General features: G+C 45.4%; 1 protein-coding gene across 2 annotated transcripts in view; it reads right to left on the bottom strand.

Annotated features, from left to right (window-relative positions):
- PEX14 (peroxisomal biogenesis factor 14) overlaps window positions 1–19060 on the bottom strand; it is an 88060-nt gene that overhangs the window by 13418 nt on the left and 55582 nt on the right. For both annotated transcript variants that reach the window (XM_039367539.1, XM_039367540.1), the window contains one exon: window positions 1066–1188. In XM_039367539.1, the coding sequence (XP_039223473.1) occupies window positions 1066–1188 (123 nt within the window). The remainder of the gene's footprint in view (window positions 1–1065; window positions 1189–19060) is intronic.

A 19060-nucleotide genomic window follows, 5' to 3' on the forward strand; every position in this document is an offset into this window, starting at 1 on the left:
GTTGACAACAGTTGGAGATGCAACCATTTTTTTCTAATGTTTTGCTTTTAGAGTTACGAGTTAGATGATGCTGGGAGAAGGAAGGTGCATGAGACTTTAGCTAGACATAACACTGAACCTAGTGTGAGAACCAAGGTTATTGAAATAAGAGATGATAAGAATTGGCCAGGCTGGAGAGCTGGAGGGGAAGCCTGCGTTTCAAGCTAATTGGGGAATGTGATTTATGACTGTTAACTGGGGGAGGGAATTGTGCTTTGATACTATGTGCTCAGGGGAGGGGAATCCAGTCTTTGGCTTCGATTGTGTTAGTGCCGATGCTATGCTACTCAAATAAAGATTCTTTAAGGTAAACATTGCCTCGAAGTTCTTTGAAGAGTTTCACCTGTCGGAACCGTGGCACATTTCTTGAAAATACTTTAAAAAGAGACAATTTCTTGTCCCGTTCAAAGGTGCGGCTTTCCTTTGGAACAAATTGCGGTCGTTTTTCAGACGGCGCAAGACATCCCAGTGTGTGAAAATCTCTGTGTTGTGTAATTTTAAGTTAGCCGCTTTCTCTGACATCCTGTCTTTCTACCTGGAGGCCGTCGGTGTGTTTGTATTTGTAACTGTGACTCTACAACAATTTTGTGAGTTAAACTATGCTCCCCCGTTCTTTCCTCGCCTCAGGATCACCCTGCTGCAGAAGACGGCTTGAATTACTTTTCAGATCCAAAAGGGAGTAACTTTACTGCGCGTCTGAGTTGCTGCACACAATTAATTAATTTGCTTTCTAGCTCTCTGAGCAGGGACAACAGCCAAGCTTCCGCAAGGGGACAAAGATATAGTTCATTTTACAACGCCTTTATTGGGGCTAATAAGCGGTGGGAGATTTCTCGCCTCTTCTTAGCATCCCCCTGCAACAGGAAATCAAGAAGGAACCCTAACTTTTGACAAAGGGAAATGAGGAAGACAATTTGGACTCCTCAGAAGGCTCAAAGGCTCGACTTAGCCCTTCAGGAAAAAAATACGACGGCCAAAGGAGGCCCAGAATTAAAACAGCTTCGTGGCTTCCGGCATGCTACTTACTGTACGATGCGAGCTGTGTGGATCGACTTGGCACCAATTGTGGGGGGAGATTGTGCGGCTGGGTTTCCTCTTTCGGCATGCCCGATTGCTGGAAGGCCAGATCTATTTCCTCATCAGTGAGACCTGGAAAGGAAAGGAAAGGTTTGTAGAAAACTTCTCTGCTTCCCAGAAGTTCTTTCCTAATATAGACAACTCACAAGGACTGAAATTAAGCTTCCTCTACAGAGACTTAGCACTTTAATCACATTTGGCGGGGGGGGGGGGAGAGACATCCATCACCCTCATCCTTAGTTCAAGAATGTCATCTCAGGAAATTTCAAGGCACCTGGGAAGAACCCATTGCAGCCACACCAGAAGCAGTTAGAGGGTTGGCTTCGTTAGATATCGAATTATAACGTCTATCCCACTGTCGTGGCTCCATATTATGGTGGTTTTATTCTGGTTTTATCTTGTTAACATTTTATCTCCTATATTGTATTGTCCACATATCATATCATATATATCTCTCATCTATCTATCTATCTATCTATCTATCTATCTATCTATCTATCTATCTATCTATCTATCTATCCATCCATCCATCCATCCATCCATCCATCCATCCATCCATCTACTTATCTACCTACCTACCTATCATCTATACCTACCTACTTACCTACCACCCATCCATCCATCTATCTATCTATCCATCCATCCACTTATCTATCTACCTACCTATCATCTATACATACCTACCTACCACCCATCCATCATATCTATCTATCTATCTATCTATCTATCTATCTATCTATCTATCTATCTATCTATCTATCTATCTATCCATCCATTCATCCATCCATCTACTTACCTACCTACCTATCATCTATACCTACCTACCTACCTACTTACCTACCATCCATCATATCTATCTATCTATCTATCTATCTATCTATCTATCTATCTATCTATCTATCTATCTATCATCTCTCTATCTCTGTATCTATCTCGCTTTCTATCTACCCTCCTATCATCTATATACCTATTTACCCATCATATCTCTCTCTCTCTCTCTCTCTCTCTCTCATCCTCATATATAAATAAAAATGCTCATCCTCCAATGACATCCGAAAGGACCCTTCCCAAAATGTCCTGTTTTTACTCATGAATAAAGGCGAATATATGCATCCCAGGATAATGTTGCAGGATCCAATCTGAAATGGTCACTGGGGACCAAAGATTTAGTTGTACAAAGCCCGGTGACCGAGATTGGATCAGAAGGACAGGTGATTCCCTCCCCGTGAGATCGGGAAGAACGGTTGCTCCCAAAACGTTTGACTGAACCGTTAACAGGACAGAAAAGGGAAGTTATGAAACTGCTGACTGGGAAGCCACTCTATTGAAATACAGCTCCATGCAGAGACAAATGCAATCAAATGAATCCACCCGCTCCTTTTTAGAGGGCCGTGAGCCACCATGTAAGATTTGGTAAATGAGTGCCAAAATTTGGCCTAATTTATTTATAGCTGGACTACCTTTTACAGATCTACAGTCTGGCCTGTCCCCTCTTGTTTTCTCTCCTCCGAGCTAAATATATCAGATTTTTTTAAAAAGCATCCCTTATCAGAGATCAGTTCTGCTCTCTTCACTATTTGAATCACCTTCACTATGAAAAAGATTCCTGGAAACCTTAGGAAACTATTTCAGCAAACGAGCGCTACCCCTGAATTTTGGATTCGCGGGGACAGGGCGGGCAAACACATAATTTTTCACACTGCTGCAATTTAACCTTAAGCCACGGGCGTATTAGTCTTCATTGCCACATTCCAAGTGTGTCTCATTCAATTTCCTTAATTTATCTTTGTGTTTATGGCTGCTTTTGAAGTAGTTTTTCTACTGCAGTTTCCCCCATTCTTCCTCTTGGAGAAAAAATAATAATAAACAAATGGGGGGACAAATACGCACCATCAACTGCAAATGTGGCTCATTTTAATCTGTAATGGTGTGAAGAAGAAAAACAAACAAACAAACAAACCCAACCACAACTTAAAGAGTGGGGAGAAAACTAACAATAATGTAGGAAAACAGACAGGGAATCAAAAAGCTAATTATTGGGTTAGACGACTAATTAGTCTAGATTGTTTCTGGAGATGGGAATAATTTGCTTTTATTTTATGACAAATGCCGAAATAAAAAGGCAAATGGGGGAAGCCGGCCTGGCTATGATTAGAAGCGAGCGGGACACAGAAGACTGAAGAACAAAATTGGAACGGATCGGAGGAAACGGGCTCAAAAGTTTGAGAAATTAGATTGACGTGCCACGGTTTGGGAAGGCTGTCGCTTGGGTCACAAGGATTTCATCCAGCGCTTGACGAAGTCGTCTTGACAAGGTGGAGTGGAGACCTCCCCATCTGCTATAGCCAGAACATCTGGGGAAAATTTGGCCAACAAGAAAGACAGGGGGAAGAGAAAGTCAGGAAAACAGCTGCTGACCAGCACATGTAAAGGAAGTCCTGCAGCTGGGCTGATTTTTTTTTTGTTAAAAAAAGGAGAAGACACATATTACCAATGAAAAGCTAAATGTGGTTTATTTGCCTTGAGCCCAAAGATCCCTCAGGGAAATGTCACCATGAAAGACAGACTGTCAAAATAAAACACAAGGAGAACTGTGGGAACAAAAAAAAAAATGGATCCCAGGTTAGGTTCGAGGGTCAGCAATTTAAAACTAAGAGGGTTGGCCATAAGGGCGAGTTAACCAAGTTAGCCAAGATGAACAAACCAGTTCCAGCAATTCCTGGTCTTGCACAGGGAATTGCCTTCTTAGCTTCACAAGGCTGCGGGAGAACGTGAAAAAAGCCCAAACGGATTCCTCGTAAAAATTAAGCATGAAGTAAACAGGATTACTGTAGGTACACGCTAGCTTATCCCCAGCCCTTAAAAGCTAAAACAGATTTCCAAATGCATTCAGCCCTTTGAAGATTCAGCATCCTTCTCCAGATGCGATGCTTCAGATATGATTTGGAGGAACTGCTTCAGAAGTTCTGGGGTTGCTGATACAAAGCTTCCATGGCTCATTAAAGCAGCCATTTTATCTTCCAGATACAGCTGCTTTAATGAGACGTTGCAGGGGGGAAATAAGATAGATTCTACATGTCAGGCTTCCCACCGTTTCCAGCCTACAAGGTCATCATTTTCCCTGCACTTAAAGCAACTGGGAAGACTTTGGCAACTGGAGATAAGGGTTAGGTAGTTGGATGTAACCATTTTCTGGAGCTGACTGGGCAGACACTGGGCAGCAGCAAAGATGTTTAGGGGACTGGAGGCTAAAACATATAAGGAACGGTTGCTAGAATTGGGTATGTCCAGTTTAACGAAGAGAAGGACGAGGGGGGACATGATAGCAGTCTTCCAGTATCTCAGGGGCTGCCCCAAAGTAGAGGGAGTCAAGCTATTCTCCAAAGCGCCTGAAGGCAGGACAAGAAGCAACAGGTGGAGACTAACCAAGGAGAGAAGCAACCTAGAACTAAGGAGAAACTTCCTGACAGTAAGAACAATTAACCACTGGAACAACCTGCCTCCAGAAGCAGTAAATGCTCCAACACTGGAAGTTTTTAAGAAGAGACTGGACAGCCATTTGTCCGAAATGGTGTAGGGTTTCCTGCCTGAGCAGGGGGTTGGACTAGATGACTTCCAAGGTCCCTTCCAACTTTACTACTATTACTATGGCATTTGTAGTCCCAGCCTGTCTGGAGAGCAGATGCTGAGATAGGGAAGGCTGTTTACTGGGCTGAGGTATCTGCCCATTGTGATTAAGAAGCCATTTCAGTTTTATTTATTTGCAATCCCCTCCTTACAAAGGTCACCCTAAGGAAGGCATGATGAAAAATTCCCAACCAAAAGCCCACTTCCCATTCGGAGAAAGCATTTGAGATAAATATTATCATTAAAGATTGCTCAACAAGCCACACCGACAGATCCTTTGTTCCTGAGGCTTCCCAAATTGGAAATCTGAGGAAATAACAGTCATTGTTAGCCGTAAACCCCCCCCCTAGGCTCAATTCACATCCTGTTCAGAGGGGATCAAGAGATAATTTTTGTTATTTCTGTGCATTAATCTGGGCGTATTAACCGGCAACAATGGGATTACCCAGAGCACTGTAGCTTTTATTAGGAATTAAAATAGAGAGGATCTTTGGGGGGTTTTTTTGAGATAGGAAGGTGTAGATTTATGGGCAATGCACTGGTGTGGACACCAGATACGGGGAAAGTAAGGTTTCTACCAAACTTCCCTGAGCTATCTAAGATACCCTCACTGGAAACAAGGCATGTAAGGGGCAGAGATGTTTTGTAAAAAAAAAGAGAAAAAAAGGGGGGGGTGTCCTAATCTGAAACTGATTCACAGTAGAGTAGGCTACAAACATCCTAATCCTGGGGTCTTCAAACCTGGCTCTTTTATGACGTGTGGACTTCAACTCCCAGCATTCCTCAGGAATTCCCGAGGAACGCTGGGAGTTGAAGTCCACAAGTCATAAAAGGGCCAAGTTTGAAGACCCCTGTCCTAGAATCATGCAATCACCTAAGCAATGGGGAAGCGAGGTTCACTTATCAAGAGCCCTGGGTGGCGCCATGGTTAGAATGCAGCATTGCAGGTTAACTCTGCCCACTGCCAGCAGTTCGATCCTGACCGGCTCAAGGTTGACTCAGCCTTCCATCCTTCCGAGGTCAGTAAAATGAGGACCCAGACTGTTGGAGGGTGGGGGGAGGAAATAGGCTGACTGTAAACCGCTTAGAGAGGGCTGTAAAGATCTATGAAGCGGCATCTAAATCTAAGTGTTATTGCTAATTGCCATCAAGCGTGTTGCCAATTGCAGTGGTTCACTTAACAACCGGGATAAGAAAAGTCGTAAAAGGGGGCAAATACTGTCCTGCTTAGCCGTGGAATTGGGGCCCAATTGTGGCGGTAAGTCGGCCTGAAAACAAATATGTCTTTCTCTCCTGTTGACACACCAAGCAACCAATACATCCTATACATCTCAGACTCTGAAGAAGAATCCTGTGGAGCCCAAAGTCTACACCACCTTTACCAATCCAATGTCCTCCTGCTCCTGCAAAAGGACAGAGGAATCAAATTTTGGTCAAAGTCCCGCACCCAGAATCTATCTTTGATACCATGCCTGTTGAGAAAACTCCCAATTCCCCATGAGCGTTGACTTTCTCCCTTCTGTCCCCTGCCTCATCCTCTCCCTGTGAAGCCCATCCCCGTGATCTCCTGCGGAAGACCGCCCTCCCCCCCCCTCCCCAAAGGTTAAAAGGAACAATACAGAAAAGCTGCCAATTTGGCCTTGAAAAAGCTCTATTACAAGAAAGCTCCTCTCCCCGTTGTTTACCATCACCCTTGACTAATGCAGCTTTTTTTTTTTTTGTTTTAAATAATCTCATGCAAATTAGACACACACTTCCTTCCAGTTGATTGCTATCTGCAAGGAATAATATAACCGCCAGGACTGAGTCGGGGAGAAAGATGCAAGGAAAACAGGACGTGATCCTCCCCTCCCTCTCCGACCCCCCCCCCTTCCTCAATCTCTCTATCCATCCATCTATCTTTTCTTCTCGCAAGCTGCTTGTGCACGTGGCATTTGCATAAAGAGCCGAGAAGCCCCTGTCTTTCAAGAAGTACAGAGAAGAGCAACAAAGATGATTAGAAGACTGGAGGCTAAAACATATGAGGAACGGTTGCTGGAATTGGGTATGTCTAGTTTAATGAAGAGAAGGACGAGGGGGGACAGGATAGCAGTCTTCCAGTATCTCAGGGGCTGCCCCAAAGAAGAGGGAGTCAAGCTATTCTCCAAAGCGCCGGAAGGCAGGACAAGAAGCAACGGGTGAAAACTAATCAAGGAGAGAAGCAACCTAGAATGAAGGAGAAACTTCCTGACAGTGAGAACAATTAACCAGTGGAACAACCTGCCTCCAGAAGCGGTGAATGCTCCAACACTGAAAGTCTTTAAAAAGAGACTGGACAGCCCTTTGTCTGAAATGGTATAGGGTTTCCTGCCTGAGCAGGGGGTCGGACTAGATGACCTCCAAGGTCCCTTCCAACTTTATTATTATTAAGTTTGCTGCAGGCACCAGATTGCTTACTTTAACCACGGTCACCTGGGGGGGGGGGGAACGACGACATAAATGCGAGTTCACAAAAGACAGCCTTTGCTAGGAAAAGTTAGCAGAAAGCAGAAGGGCCAGGAAAAGCTTTAGCTCTAAGATTTGCACAGACAAAAACGGAGCTCAAAGTATTTTTTTCGGGTGCTTGATGGAGCCTGGTCCTTTTTGCAAAAAATCCTCTGGTTCAGACAAACCGTTCAATTTCTTTTTCCTGGCTTTCATGCCTGCCTGGCTGGTGGTGCCTGTCTGCCTCTCTGCAGATGAATCTCACTGGAGTGGGAATGTGTATGTTTGGGAGGGGGGGGGAAACGGTCTGTCACTCACCATCTCTCCCACTCAAGCCCTTTTTCCGAGAGCCAACAGCCAACGTCTCAATTCCTGTTTGGCACCGATTTGGCTGCGGTTGTGTACGTTTGGGCCCGCGGAAGGAGCATCCTGGAATCTCCACCCCACCTCCGGCTTCTTAGCAAGCAACCAACTCGGTTTATTTTCTTAAAAGTTCAATTCCCTGCCTTATTTTTTGTTTGTTTATTTTAAAACCATAAAGAAAAAACACACATCAGTGGGGCTTTTACCGCAACTCTTTCAAGGCCAATTAATAAAGATAGCTCAGAGCTGAAACGGAAGGCTGAAGACCTAATCAGAGGGCCTGATAAGCAGACCAGGATTCCCCCCCTCCCACTAGGGATGACTGTCTCTGGAAGAAGGGGGCTGCATTTGTTGCTGTCTTGATCTTCCCGTATCAAAATGGGAATGCCCTGAGGAAGAAAGGTGTTTTCCTGGAAGGACAACTGAAAGGGGGACCATTGTATTTAGAATGCATGAAATTCAAGCACACAGATCAGTTACCATTTTGGGGTGGTTTTGTGTGTTTTGTGTGCATGCACGTATGTTTCTCTCTCTCTCTCTCTCTCTCTCTCTCTCTCTCTCTCTCTCTCTCTCTCTGTGTGTGTGTGTGTGTGTGTGTGTAAAAGCCATGCACTTGACCAATGAATGGGCGACTTGTGTTCCAAAAAACGATGTCATGAGCCATGTCAAGATTTAAACTGAACTGGATTTCATTTCCTCAATACCGGCATTAAAACATGGTTAAAACGGTCACTTGCTGCCATAATCCCCTTTCTCTGTCATGTTAAAAGCGGTGATTTGACAAAGGGGCACAGCCAAGGCTTTGGGGGCGCTCACAATCTTGGAGAAATCAGCTGTGCAACCTCTAATGGACTAATGTTTGTAGGAGCTTTGGACCGATTCTTGATTTGCGTCATTGTTTTGGGGTCCTGTTCCCTGAAGCCCTTGGTTTTTGTGTAGATTTGTATAGATTAAAAGAAGGTGACCCTCCAGTCAAGGTCAAGTCCTGGCGGCTACACGGATGGGCAAAGGTGTGGAAATCCCTCTCCGCTCTTTTCTGTTTGATTTCCCAGTCTGATCTACAGTTTTGGCTTTCCTGGTGGTCTCCTCTCCAGGTACCAACCAGACCGGGTCTTGATGAGAAGAACAGTATCTCTGCCGGCCACTACCAATTTGGAGGAAACGACCTTAAAAGGTGGATTGTAAAAGCTTCCATGCAAACAGATCATTAATAGGGCAATTCTACCATTTTGGATTCTGCCCAATTCTCTACCGCATTATTAAATCACAAGAGTACCCAACGCCCTGCATTTAAAAAGAAAAAAAAAAAAAAAGGGGGGGGGAGACTAAATCTTGGTGTTTTTTTTTAAGATCTCCTACTGGTGTAGGGCGACCGGGAACCACTCAGGTTCAAAACTTGCTCAGTTGTACAAACAAAATCAACCTACCCCATTTACTAGGGGGATTCAGATGGAACAATATTGCATTCCACCCCGTTTCCTGGGTTAAAAATAAATAAATAAGCCAGCTAGCCAGCCAGCAAACAGAGGAACACGCACAATCCAATTAAAAACGATGGGGCTAATGCAGCCAAGAAGGGAAAGAGGGGGGGGGGGGAACAGCTAAAAGATTTTGCCTGGGTTTGGCATCAGAAATACTGGCAGGATTCTTCTATCTTGCTGGCCCGAGTTTCGAAAGTCTACAACCGAAGGAAGAAAGCGGAGAACAGAATGATTTATACCTGGAGGAAAACAAGGACCTCTGCCTTGCAAAGACCCAGCACTTCCTCTCGTCCTAGAAAAGAGGTGTGCTGGCTTTCAGAAAAAGGCAAATAAAACCAGGGAGTCGACCCCCCCTCCCCAAAAGACCCCAAAGACAAGCAGGCTAAAAGGAAAAGAAAGAAGTTGGAATTTGGGGGGACGGGGTGGAAAGGAAGGGCCTTGACTTTGGGGTGGGGGGTAAGCTGTGGTTATTAGGAACAGGATGCGCCCAAGAAATAAAATAAAATTAGCACTTGGGACGGGCACGGAAGCAACTCTTTCTCCTCCTCCTCCTTCGCCCCAGCCCCGCTGCTCGTGCCCGTGCCACCTTCTCCCGCGACCCCAGCCTCGCCACTATTAAAAGTCGCTGGGTGACCTGGAGACCCCTATTTCCCACAGCCTTGTATAAAATTGAATTTTTTAAACATAAATTACACGTAATGACGACACTGTAAAAACTAACAGTAATGGAAAGCTGTGCTGTATTTCATTAGCCTGTATTATTCCAGGCCACCTGATCCAGCGGATCTTGTTTATGAGTTAGTGTGTGAGCAGGACGCCGATGGAAGCATTTGCTTCGACCTTGCGCTTCTCATTGGGGCATGAAATTACGACGCCAGCACCTTGATATTACGGCCATAAATACAGTAAACTGCAAATTTAAGCCAACGGCTCCTATTGTCTCTGAACATAAAGCTGATCGGTATTTATTTAAAAGGAGAGCGGAAAAAAAATATTATATATCACCTTGTTTGTGGGTTGGGTGACCCCTCCCCTCCTTTGCTTTGCCTACCCACCTCTCTCCAATCAACCTTATTTTTTTGCTCTCCCCGGAATGTAATTGTTTGCTGCCAATGTTTAATTAAAGCTAAAAATAGAAACACCAAACCTAAATACAAACCTACATACCTACGATCTCCTTAAAGAAAAGGAAGGGCAGGACAAACAAAACTATTCTTGAATAAAAACATCTGGGTTTGCTTGAAGGGGGCGAGCGGGGTGCACTTTTAGGAGCAACCTCTTAAGGTGTAACACAGGGAAGCGCGATACGACTGGATCATGGAGAAAGCTAGGGAGTTCCAGAAAAACATCTACTTCTGCTTCATTGACTATGCTAAAGCCTTTCATTGTGTGGGATTGTGGCAAGTTCTTAAAGAGATGGGAATACCAGACCATCTTATTTGTCTCTTGAGAAACCTATATGCGGCTCAAGAAGCAACAGTGAGAACTGGACACGGAACCACGGATGGGTTCAAAATTGGAAAAGGAGTCCGGCAAGGCTGTATACTGTCGCCCTGCCTATTTAACTTATATGCAGAGCACATCATGAGAAAGACAGGGCTAGATGAAACAAAAGTTGGAATTAAGATTGCCGGGAGAAATATCAACAACCTAAGATATGCAGATGATACCACTCTAAGGGCAGAAAGTGAAGAGGAACTAAGGAGCCTCTTGATGCGGGTGAAGAAAGAGAGTGCAAAAGTTGGCTTGAAACTCAACATTAAGAAAACCAAAATCATGGCATCCGGCCCTCTCAATTCCTGGCAAAGAGATGGGGAAGAAATGGAGGTAGTGACAGATTTTATTTTTCTGGGCTCCAAGATCACCTCAGATGGGGACTGCAGCCAAGAAATTAAAAGACGCTTGCTCCTGGGGAGGAAAGCTATGGCAAATCTAGACAGCATACTAAAAAGCAGAGACATCACCCTGCCAACAAAAGTGCGTATAGTCCAGGCCATGGTTTTCCCAGTTGCAATGTATGGCTGTGAAAGTTGGACCATAAGAAAGGCTGAGCGCAAAAGAATTGAGGCCTTTGAACTATGGTGCTGGAGAAGACTCCTGCGAGTCCCTTGGACTGCAAGGCGTTCAAACCGGTCAGTCCTAGAAGAGATCAACCCCGACTGCTCTTTAGAAGGCCAGATCCTGAAGTTGAAACTCAAGTACTTTGGCCACCTAATGAGAAGGAAGGACTCACTGGAGAAGGGCCTAATGCTGGGAAAGATTGAGGGCAATAGAAGAAGGGGACGACAGAGAACGAGGTGGTTGGATGGAATCACTCAAGCAGTAGGTGTGAACTTAAATGGACTCCAGAAGATGGTAGAGGACAGGAAGACCTGGAGGAACATTGTCCATGGGGTCGCGATGGGTCGGACACGACTTCGCAATTAACAACAACAACAAAAGAAATAAACCTTTTTAATGGCATTTTAAAATGACGGTATTCTCTATCTTTATTAACGGTATTAACACCTTATTAATAGGGCCCATTGGAGGAAAGTATTCCACGTAGGGTCTCCTGCTTCAGCAGGCGGCTGGACTAGAAGACCTCCGAGGTCCCTTCCAGCTGTATTCTGACAGAATTTTCCTCCAATGGGATTTTCCCATGTATTTTACCAGGAAACATAGAAAGGGCAGCCTAGAAAAGTCAGTGCCCTACTAACCATACTCAAGCACTCCGAGTTTGTTGGCGATATCCATTTTGCTCTAGAGTTCAGGTGACGTAACCCTAACCCTAAGTGGAATTTTCCTCCAATGGGATTTTTCCCATGTATTTTACCAGGAAACATAGAAAGGGCAGCCTAGAAAAGTCAGTGCCCTCCTAACCATACCCAAGCACTCCGAGTTTGTTGGCGATGTCCATTTTGCTCTAGGAGTTCACGGTGACGTAACCCTAACCCTAAGTGGAATTTTCCTCCAATGGGATTTTCCCATGTTTTTACCAGGAAACATAAAAGGGCAGCTAGAAAAGTCAGTGCCCTCCTAACCATACCCAAGCACTCCGAGTTTGTTGGCGATGTCCATTTTGCTCTAGAGTTCATGGTGACGTAACCCTAACCCTAAGTGGAATTTTCCTCCAATGGGATTTTCCCATGTATTTTACCAGGAAACATACATAGGGCAGCCTAGAAAAGTCAGTGCCCTCCTAACCATACCCAAGCACTCCGAGTTTGTTGGCGATGTCCATTTTGCTCTAGGAGTTCACGGTGACGTAACCCTAACCCTAAGTGGAATTTTCCTCCAATGGGATTTTCCCATGTATTTTACCAGGAAACATAGATAGGGCAGCCTAGAAAAGTCAGTGCCCTCCTAACCATACCCAAGCACTCCGAGTTTGTTGGCGATGTCCATTTTGCTCTAGGAGTTCACGGTGACGTAACCCTAACCCTAAGTGGAATTTTCCTCCAATGGGATTTTCCCATGTATTTTACCAGGAAACATAGAAAGGGCAGCCTAGAAAAGTCAGTGCCTCCTAACCATACCCAAGCACTCCGAGTTCGTTGGCGATGTCCATTTTGCTCTAGGAGTTCATGGTGACGTAACCCTAACCCTAAGTGGAATTTTCCTCCAATGGGATTTTCCCATGTATTTTACCAGGAAACATAGAGGGCAGCCTAGAAAAGTCAGTGCCCTCCTAACCATACCCAAGCACTCCGAGTTTGTTGGCGATGTCCATTTTGCTCTAGGAGTTCACGGTGACGTAACCCTAACCCTAAGTGGAATTTTCCTCCAATGGGATTTTCCCATGTATTTTACCAGGAAACATAGATAGGGCAGCCTAGAAAAGTCAGTGCCCTCCTAACCATACCCAAGCACTCCGAGTTTGTTGGCGATGTCCATTTTGCTCTAGGAGTTCATGGTGACGTAACCCTAACCCTAAGTGGAATTTTCCTCCAATGGGATTTTCCCATGTATTTTACCAGGAAACATACATAGGGCAGCCTAGAAAAGTCAGTGCCCTCCTAACCATACCCAAGCACTCCGAGTTTGTTGGCGATGTCCATTTTGCTCTAGGAGTTCATGGTGACGTAACCCTAACCCTAAGTGGAATTTTCCTCAATGGGAATTTTCCCATGTATTTTACCAGGAAACATAGAAAGGGCAGCCTAGAAAGTCAGTGCCCTCCTAACCATACCCAAGCACTCCGAGTTTGTTGGCGATGTCCATTTTGCTCTAGGAGTTCATGTGACGTAACCCTAACCCTAAGGAATTTTCCTCAATGGGATTTTCCCATGTATTTTTACCAGGAAACATACATAGGGCAGCCTAGAAAAGTCAGTGCCCTCCTAACCATACCCAAGCACTCCGAGTTTGTTGGCGATGTCCATTTTGCTCTAGGAGTTCATGGTGACGTAACCCTAACCCTAAGTGGAATTTTCCTCCAATGGGATTTTCCCATGTATTTTACCAGGAAACATAGAAAGGGCAGCCTAGAAAAGTCAGTGCCCTCCTAACCATACCCAAGCACTCCGAGTTTGTTGGCGATGTCCATTTTGAGTTTGCCTAACTAACCTTAGGTTAACCTATGGGATTTTCCCATGTATTTTACAGGAAACATATTCCAAGCCCACCCAAAAGTGTCCAGGACCACACCCTAACCCTAAGTGGAATTTTCGGGATTTTCCCATGTATTTCTACATAGGGCAGCCTAGAAAAGTCAGTGCCCTCCTAACCATACCCAAGCACTCCGAGTTTGTTGGCGATGTCCATTTTGCTCTAGGAGTTCACGGTGACGTAACCCTAACCCTAAGTGGAATTTTCCTCCAATGGGATTTTCCCATGTATTTTACCAGGAAACATAGATAGGGCAGCCTAGAAAAGTCAGTGCCCTCCTAACCATACCAAGCACTCCGAGTTTGTTGGCGATGTCCATTTTGCTCTAGGAGTTCATGGTGACGTAACCCTAACCCTAAGTGGAATTTTCCTCCAATGGGATTTTCCCATGTATTTTACCAGGAAACATACATAGGCAGCCTAGAAAAGTCAGTGCCCTCCTAACCATACCCAAGCACTCCGAGTTTGTTGGCGATGTCCATTTTGCTCTAGGAGTTCACGGTGACGTAACCCTAACCCTAAGTGGAATTTTCCTCCAATGGGATTTTCCCATGTATTTTACCAGGAAACATAGATAGGGCAGCCTAGAAAATCAGTGCCCTCCTAACCATACCCAAGCACTCCGAGTTTGTTGGCGATGTCCATTTTGCTCTAGAGTTCATGGTGACGTAACCCTAACCCTAAGTGGAATTTTTCCTCAATGGGATTTTCCCATGTATTTTACCAGGAAACATAGATAGGGCAGCCTAGAAAGGTCAGTGCCTCCTAACCATACCCAAGCACTCCGAGTTTGTTGGCGATGTCCATTTTGCTCTAGAGTTCACGGTGACGTAACCCTAACCCTAAGTGGAATTTTCCTCCAATGGGATTTTCCCATGTATTTTACCAGGAAACATAGATAGGGCAGCCTAGAAAAGTCAGTGCCCTCCTAACCATACCCAAGCACTCCGAGTTGTTGGCGATGTCCATTTTGCTCTAGGAGTTCACGGTGACGTAACCCTAACCCTAAGTGGAATTTTCCTCCAATGGGATTTTCCCATGTATTTTACCAGGAAACATAGATAGGGCAGCCTAGAAAAGTCAGTGCCCTCCTAACCATACCCAAGCACTCCGTTGTTGGCGATGTCCATTTTGCTCTAGCGTTCATGGTGACGTAACCTAACCCTAAGTGGAATTTTCTCAATGGGATTTTCCCATGTATTTTACAGGAAACATAGATAGGGCAGCCTAGAAAAGTCAGTGCCCTCCTAACCATACCCAAGCACTCCGAGTTTGTTGGCGATGTCCATTTTGCTCTAGGAGGTTCATGGTGACGTAACCCTAACCCTAAGTGGAATTTTCCTCCAATGGGATTTTCCCATGTATTTTACCAGGAAACATACATAGGGCAGCCTAGAAAGGTCATTGCTCTCCTAACCATACCCAAGCACTCCGAGTTTGTTGGCGATGTCCATTTTCCTCTAGGAGTTCATGGAGACGTAACCCTAACCCTAACTGGAATTTTCCTCCAATGGGATTTTCCCATGTATTTTACCAGGAAACATAGATAGGGCAGCCTAGAAAAGTCAGTGCCCTCCTAACCATACCCAAGCATTCCTAGTTTGTTGGCGATGTCCATTTTGCTATAGAGTTCACGGTGAACTAACCCTAAACCTAAGTGGAATTTTCCTCCAATGGGATTTTCCCATGTATTTTACCAGGAAACATACATTAGGGCAGCCTAGAAAAGTCAGTGCCCTCCTAACCATACCCAAGCACTCCCCGGTTTGTTGGCGATGTCCTTTTGCTCTAGGAGTTCACGGTGACGTAACCCTAACCCTAAGTGGAATTTTCCTCCAATGGGATTTTCCCATGTATTTTACCAGGAAACATACATAGGGCAGCCTAGAAAAGTCAGTGCCCTCCTAACCATACCCAAGCACCCCGAGTTCGTTGGCGATGTCCATTTTGCTCTAGGAGTTCATGGTGATGTAACCCTAACCCTAAGTGGAATTTTCCTCCAATGGGATTTTCTCACTTTTTTACCAGGAAACATAGATAAGGCAGCCTAGAAAAGTCAGTGCCCTCCTAACCATACCCAAGCACTCCCGGTTTGTTGGCGATGTCCATTTTGCTCTAGGAGTTCATGGTGATGTAACCCTAACCCTGAGTGGAATTTTCCTCCAATGGGATTTTCCCATGTATTTTACCAGGAAACATAGATAGGGCAGCCTAGAAAAGTCAGTGCCCTTCTAACCATACCCAAGCACTCCGAGTTTGTTGGCGATTTTTGTTTCTTCTGCCATCAAAGTGCTTCATAAAACGTTAACGCTGTAATCTACAAACCACATTAACGCAATTGAAATCGCTCTTAAAATTACACAAGAGGATTGCTCAGAAATCAAAAGCTCAGCCAAAGAGATGCGTTCTTACCTTGTCCCTAAATGCCCGGAAAGCGGGGCCCGTGAGCATCACCCAAAGATTCTGTCGCACGGCCTGCCAGGTTTGCCCGAAAAGGCCCTTTCCGGTAGACTGCCAAGCTCTGCTAGTGGGAAGGCCCTTGGAGAGGTCCCTCCCGCTATTTCCCACCAAAACTGCAATATTGAGAGGAGCGGTGGCAATCGCAACCTCCCACCCTGTTTCCCGCTTCCTCTTGGGGTTATATATATATATATATATATATATATATATATATATATATATATATGGAACCAAGTTTTATCCGATCAAACGGTGCCCAACTTTTAAGTAAACGTAGTCCTTGCGCAGGCAGGTTGTAACTACTCTGGGGTGTTGCCTCACCAATTTCTGATAGTCGCCCAATTAATCCGGGGACCGACTTAAAATGTTTTATCCCCCTTCCCCAAAATAGGACCCTCCCTCGCTTCTGCACAGAGGCCCCCAAGCAAAGCTACAAAACAAAGTCTTAATTAAGAGTTCTCCAAGAATCAGCATTTAAAACTCAGCGACTGGAGGAGGGAAAACGTGGGTGCTAGCAGCTCAGCCCTGGTAGCAAAGGAATTGCAGAGTCCTTTGTTTGATTTATAGCTGGAGGGGAAAACTGCAAAGAACTTTGGAGTTGTCCCCACACCAAGTACACCCTAAAGACCTGGGAACGGAATCGTTCACCTAAATAAAGGTGCCTTGTGCCACTTTTTGGCGCACGTTTTGGCTAAAACAACAGAATGGCTGCGCTCTTTCCTGAATTAATCCACGTCATGGTTTGGCAGAACCACACCTGACCTTAAGGCACAAAACACAGGGATTATTACTAACCAGGTCTGGAGGTAAGCCCCTTCCCCCCAAATAACCCCACACCTGCTAAGCCTTTTGGGCGAAGGTAGAGTTGCGAGATTAGAGTTGCACAGAGCAATTAATCCAGGGGCAGAAATGAAACCTTGCATTTTGGGAATGAAGGCAGTGTGTGTGTTGGGGTGTGTGTTGGGGTGTGTGTGTGTGTGTGTGTGTGTAACACAAGCCGTTGTTTCAATTTTCCAGATACAGAGCCATTTTGAGAAAGCGGAGCCAGGGTAAAAAAAGAAAAACAAGGGAGTAAATTGTTTTTTTTTAAAGAAAAACAAAACAAAACACCACATTAATAAAAGGGAACGGCTGAAATGGGGGGGGGTCCCTGATACTTTCCGAGGTTGGTTGCTTTCCTGCAGGTGTTTCATGACCCAAACTAGGCAATGCTACTAGCACTGATGATGTTACCTAGTTTGGGTCACGAAACGTCCACAAAGAAACAGACGTTTCAAACAAACGAACTCGGACAGCTGCAAGGACCCCTCCCAAAAAAAGCACTTTCGAAGAAGGCCGCTAGGTAAACAGGATTGCAGATGGCACTTCTTGCATAATGTCCATCTCTAGCTACGCCCTAAAAGCGCCCTCACCTCTATTACATTAAATGTAGCGGGGGGAGAGAGAGAGGGAGGGGGGAGGCAGAGAGAAGAAGAAGAAGAAAAAAAACCCCTCAACACAAAGGCAAAAAGGACATTGGGATATCACAAACCGTAACACGGCATAAATCACAACATTACAAGCCGGTGCAAAATATATTTCATTGCTGCTTTAAAAGACAAAAGAGTTTGTGCTTGTTGGAGAGGTCAGATTTTGACAAAACACACACACACACACACACCAAGAAACCAAAACTCCATCAGCTGGAGGTAAAGAGAGAGTCCTCGGGGTGCTGGACCCATCTGTGGGAGGGCGAAAAGAATTGAGCCCCGTCAGATCCGGGGCGTCTCTGGAAGAGCCAAAGGATGCAAAGGTTCTGGTCTGGGAACCCCTTTTTTTTTTACAGAGATCAGGATGAAAATATTAGGGTCCAGGACGGAGAAAAAAATGCCCTTGGCAACTGGGCGGTGAAAGACTAGCCTGTTCCGTGGCAAACGTAACTGTCGCGAGAAGATCAATGTATTACTCTTATTATTCTTATTAAATAATCCCCTCCTGTGGGGGCGAAGCGCCAACGTTCCTTTCCAAGGAAAAGGCTGTTTGAGCAAAGAGAGGGTTCAGGCCGATCGACACGGCAGGCGCACGGAGCAGAATCTGAACTCGCCTTCCCAGCCCGTCGTCATCGTCCGTCCTCCCGAGCCACGAGGGGGGTGGGAAGCTAAAAAGAGAAGCCAACGCCGTGTTCGAGAGGTAACGCCTGAGCAGAAGTTTCATCATGAGCCCCGCCAGGCTAATTCTCCAGGGCCGAGCACTGGCACCACAGCCGCCGCTCTTTGGGGGATTGTTAATAGTATTGTTCTCTCCGTTGCCCATCCCAAAGAGCAAAATAAAAGGGGGAGCGGGGACTCGGCAAGGGTTAAGAAGCCGCAGTCTGGAGAAGGGGCTATGCTGGAAAAGTGATTAACGAGTCTTTTAGCAGCCCAGAAGCAAAGCTGTCAAGACTCTTATTGGGGGATGCTGTGCCCACTTCAAAAGGAGTTGGGTCAACTCAGTTCCTGGGTGATTGACAGGGCTGAGTTTGTCTATTCGGGCCAAGTCTGGCGCAGCCTTCAAATCTTTGAAGAGGCTGCTAAAAGACGCCTGGACGACTGGGTGGGAAAGGGCAAGAAATGAGAAGATGTAGGCTCCATTTCAGGAAAGGAAAAAAAAGAAGTTAAATATTAAGATCTCTTCAAGGTAGGTGGGGATTGCCTTGCAAATTTGGTGTCTTCTCCTCCTCCTCCTCCACCAAGGTCAGGCTTGATGGCTATCCAAGGCAGTATAATTCCAATTTGTTTTTTGCAAGCCCTCTAGATCAGTGGTTCTCAACCTGTGGGTCGGGACCCCATTTGGGGTCGAACGACCATTTCACGGGGGTCGCCAAACAACGCAGTCCGCCATTTTTTCCCCCCTTTTCCTTAGCTCTGCTACTTCCTTTTATTCTAATGGCTTTTGCAAGCCAATAGGAATTGTCCAGGCTGTCTCTGCCCTGCTGAGCCCGC

Source organism: Crotalus tigris, unplaced genomic scaffold (genome assembly GCF_016545835.1).
Source record: "Crotalus tigris isolate CLP2741 ecotype Arizona unplaced genomic scaffold, ASM1654583v1 scf7180000020588.15403103151:6194809, whole genome shotgun sequence".
NCBI classification, from domain to species: Eukaryota; Metazoa; Chordata; class Lepidosauria; order Squamata; family Viperidae; genus Crotalus; species Crotalus tigris.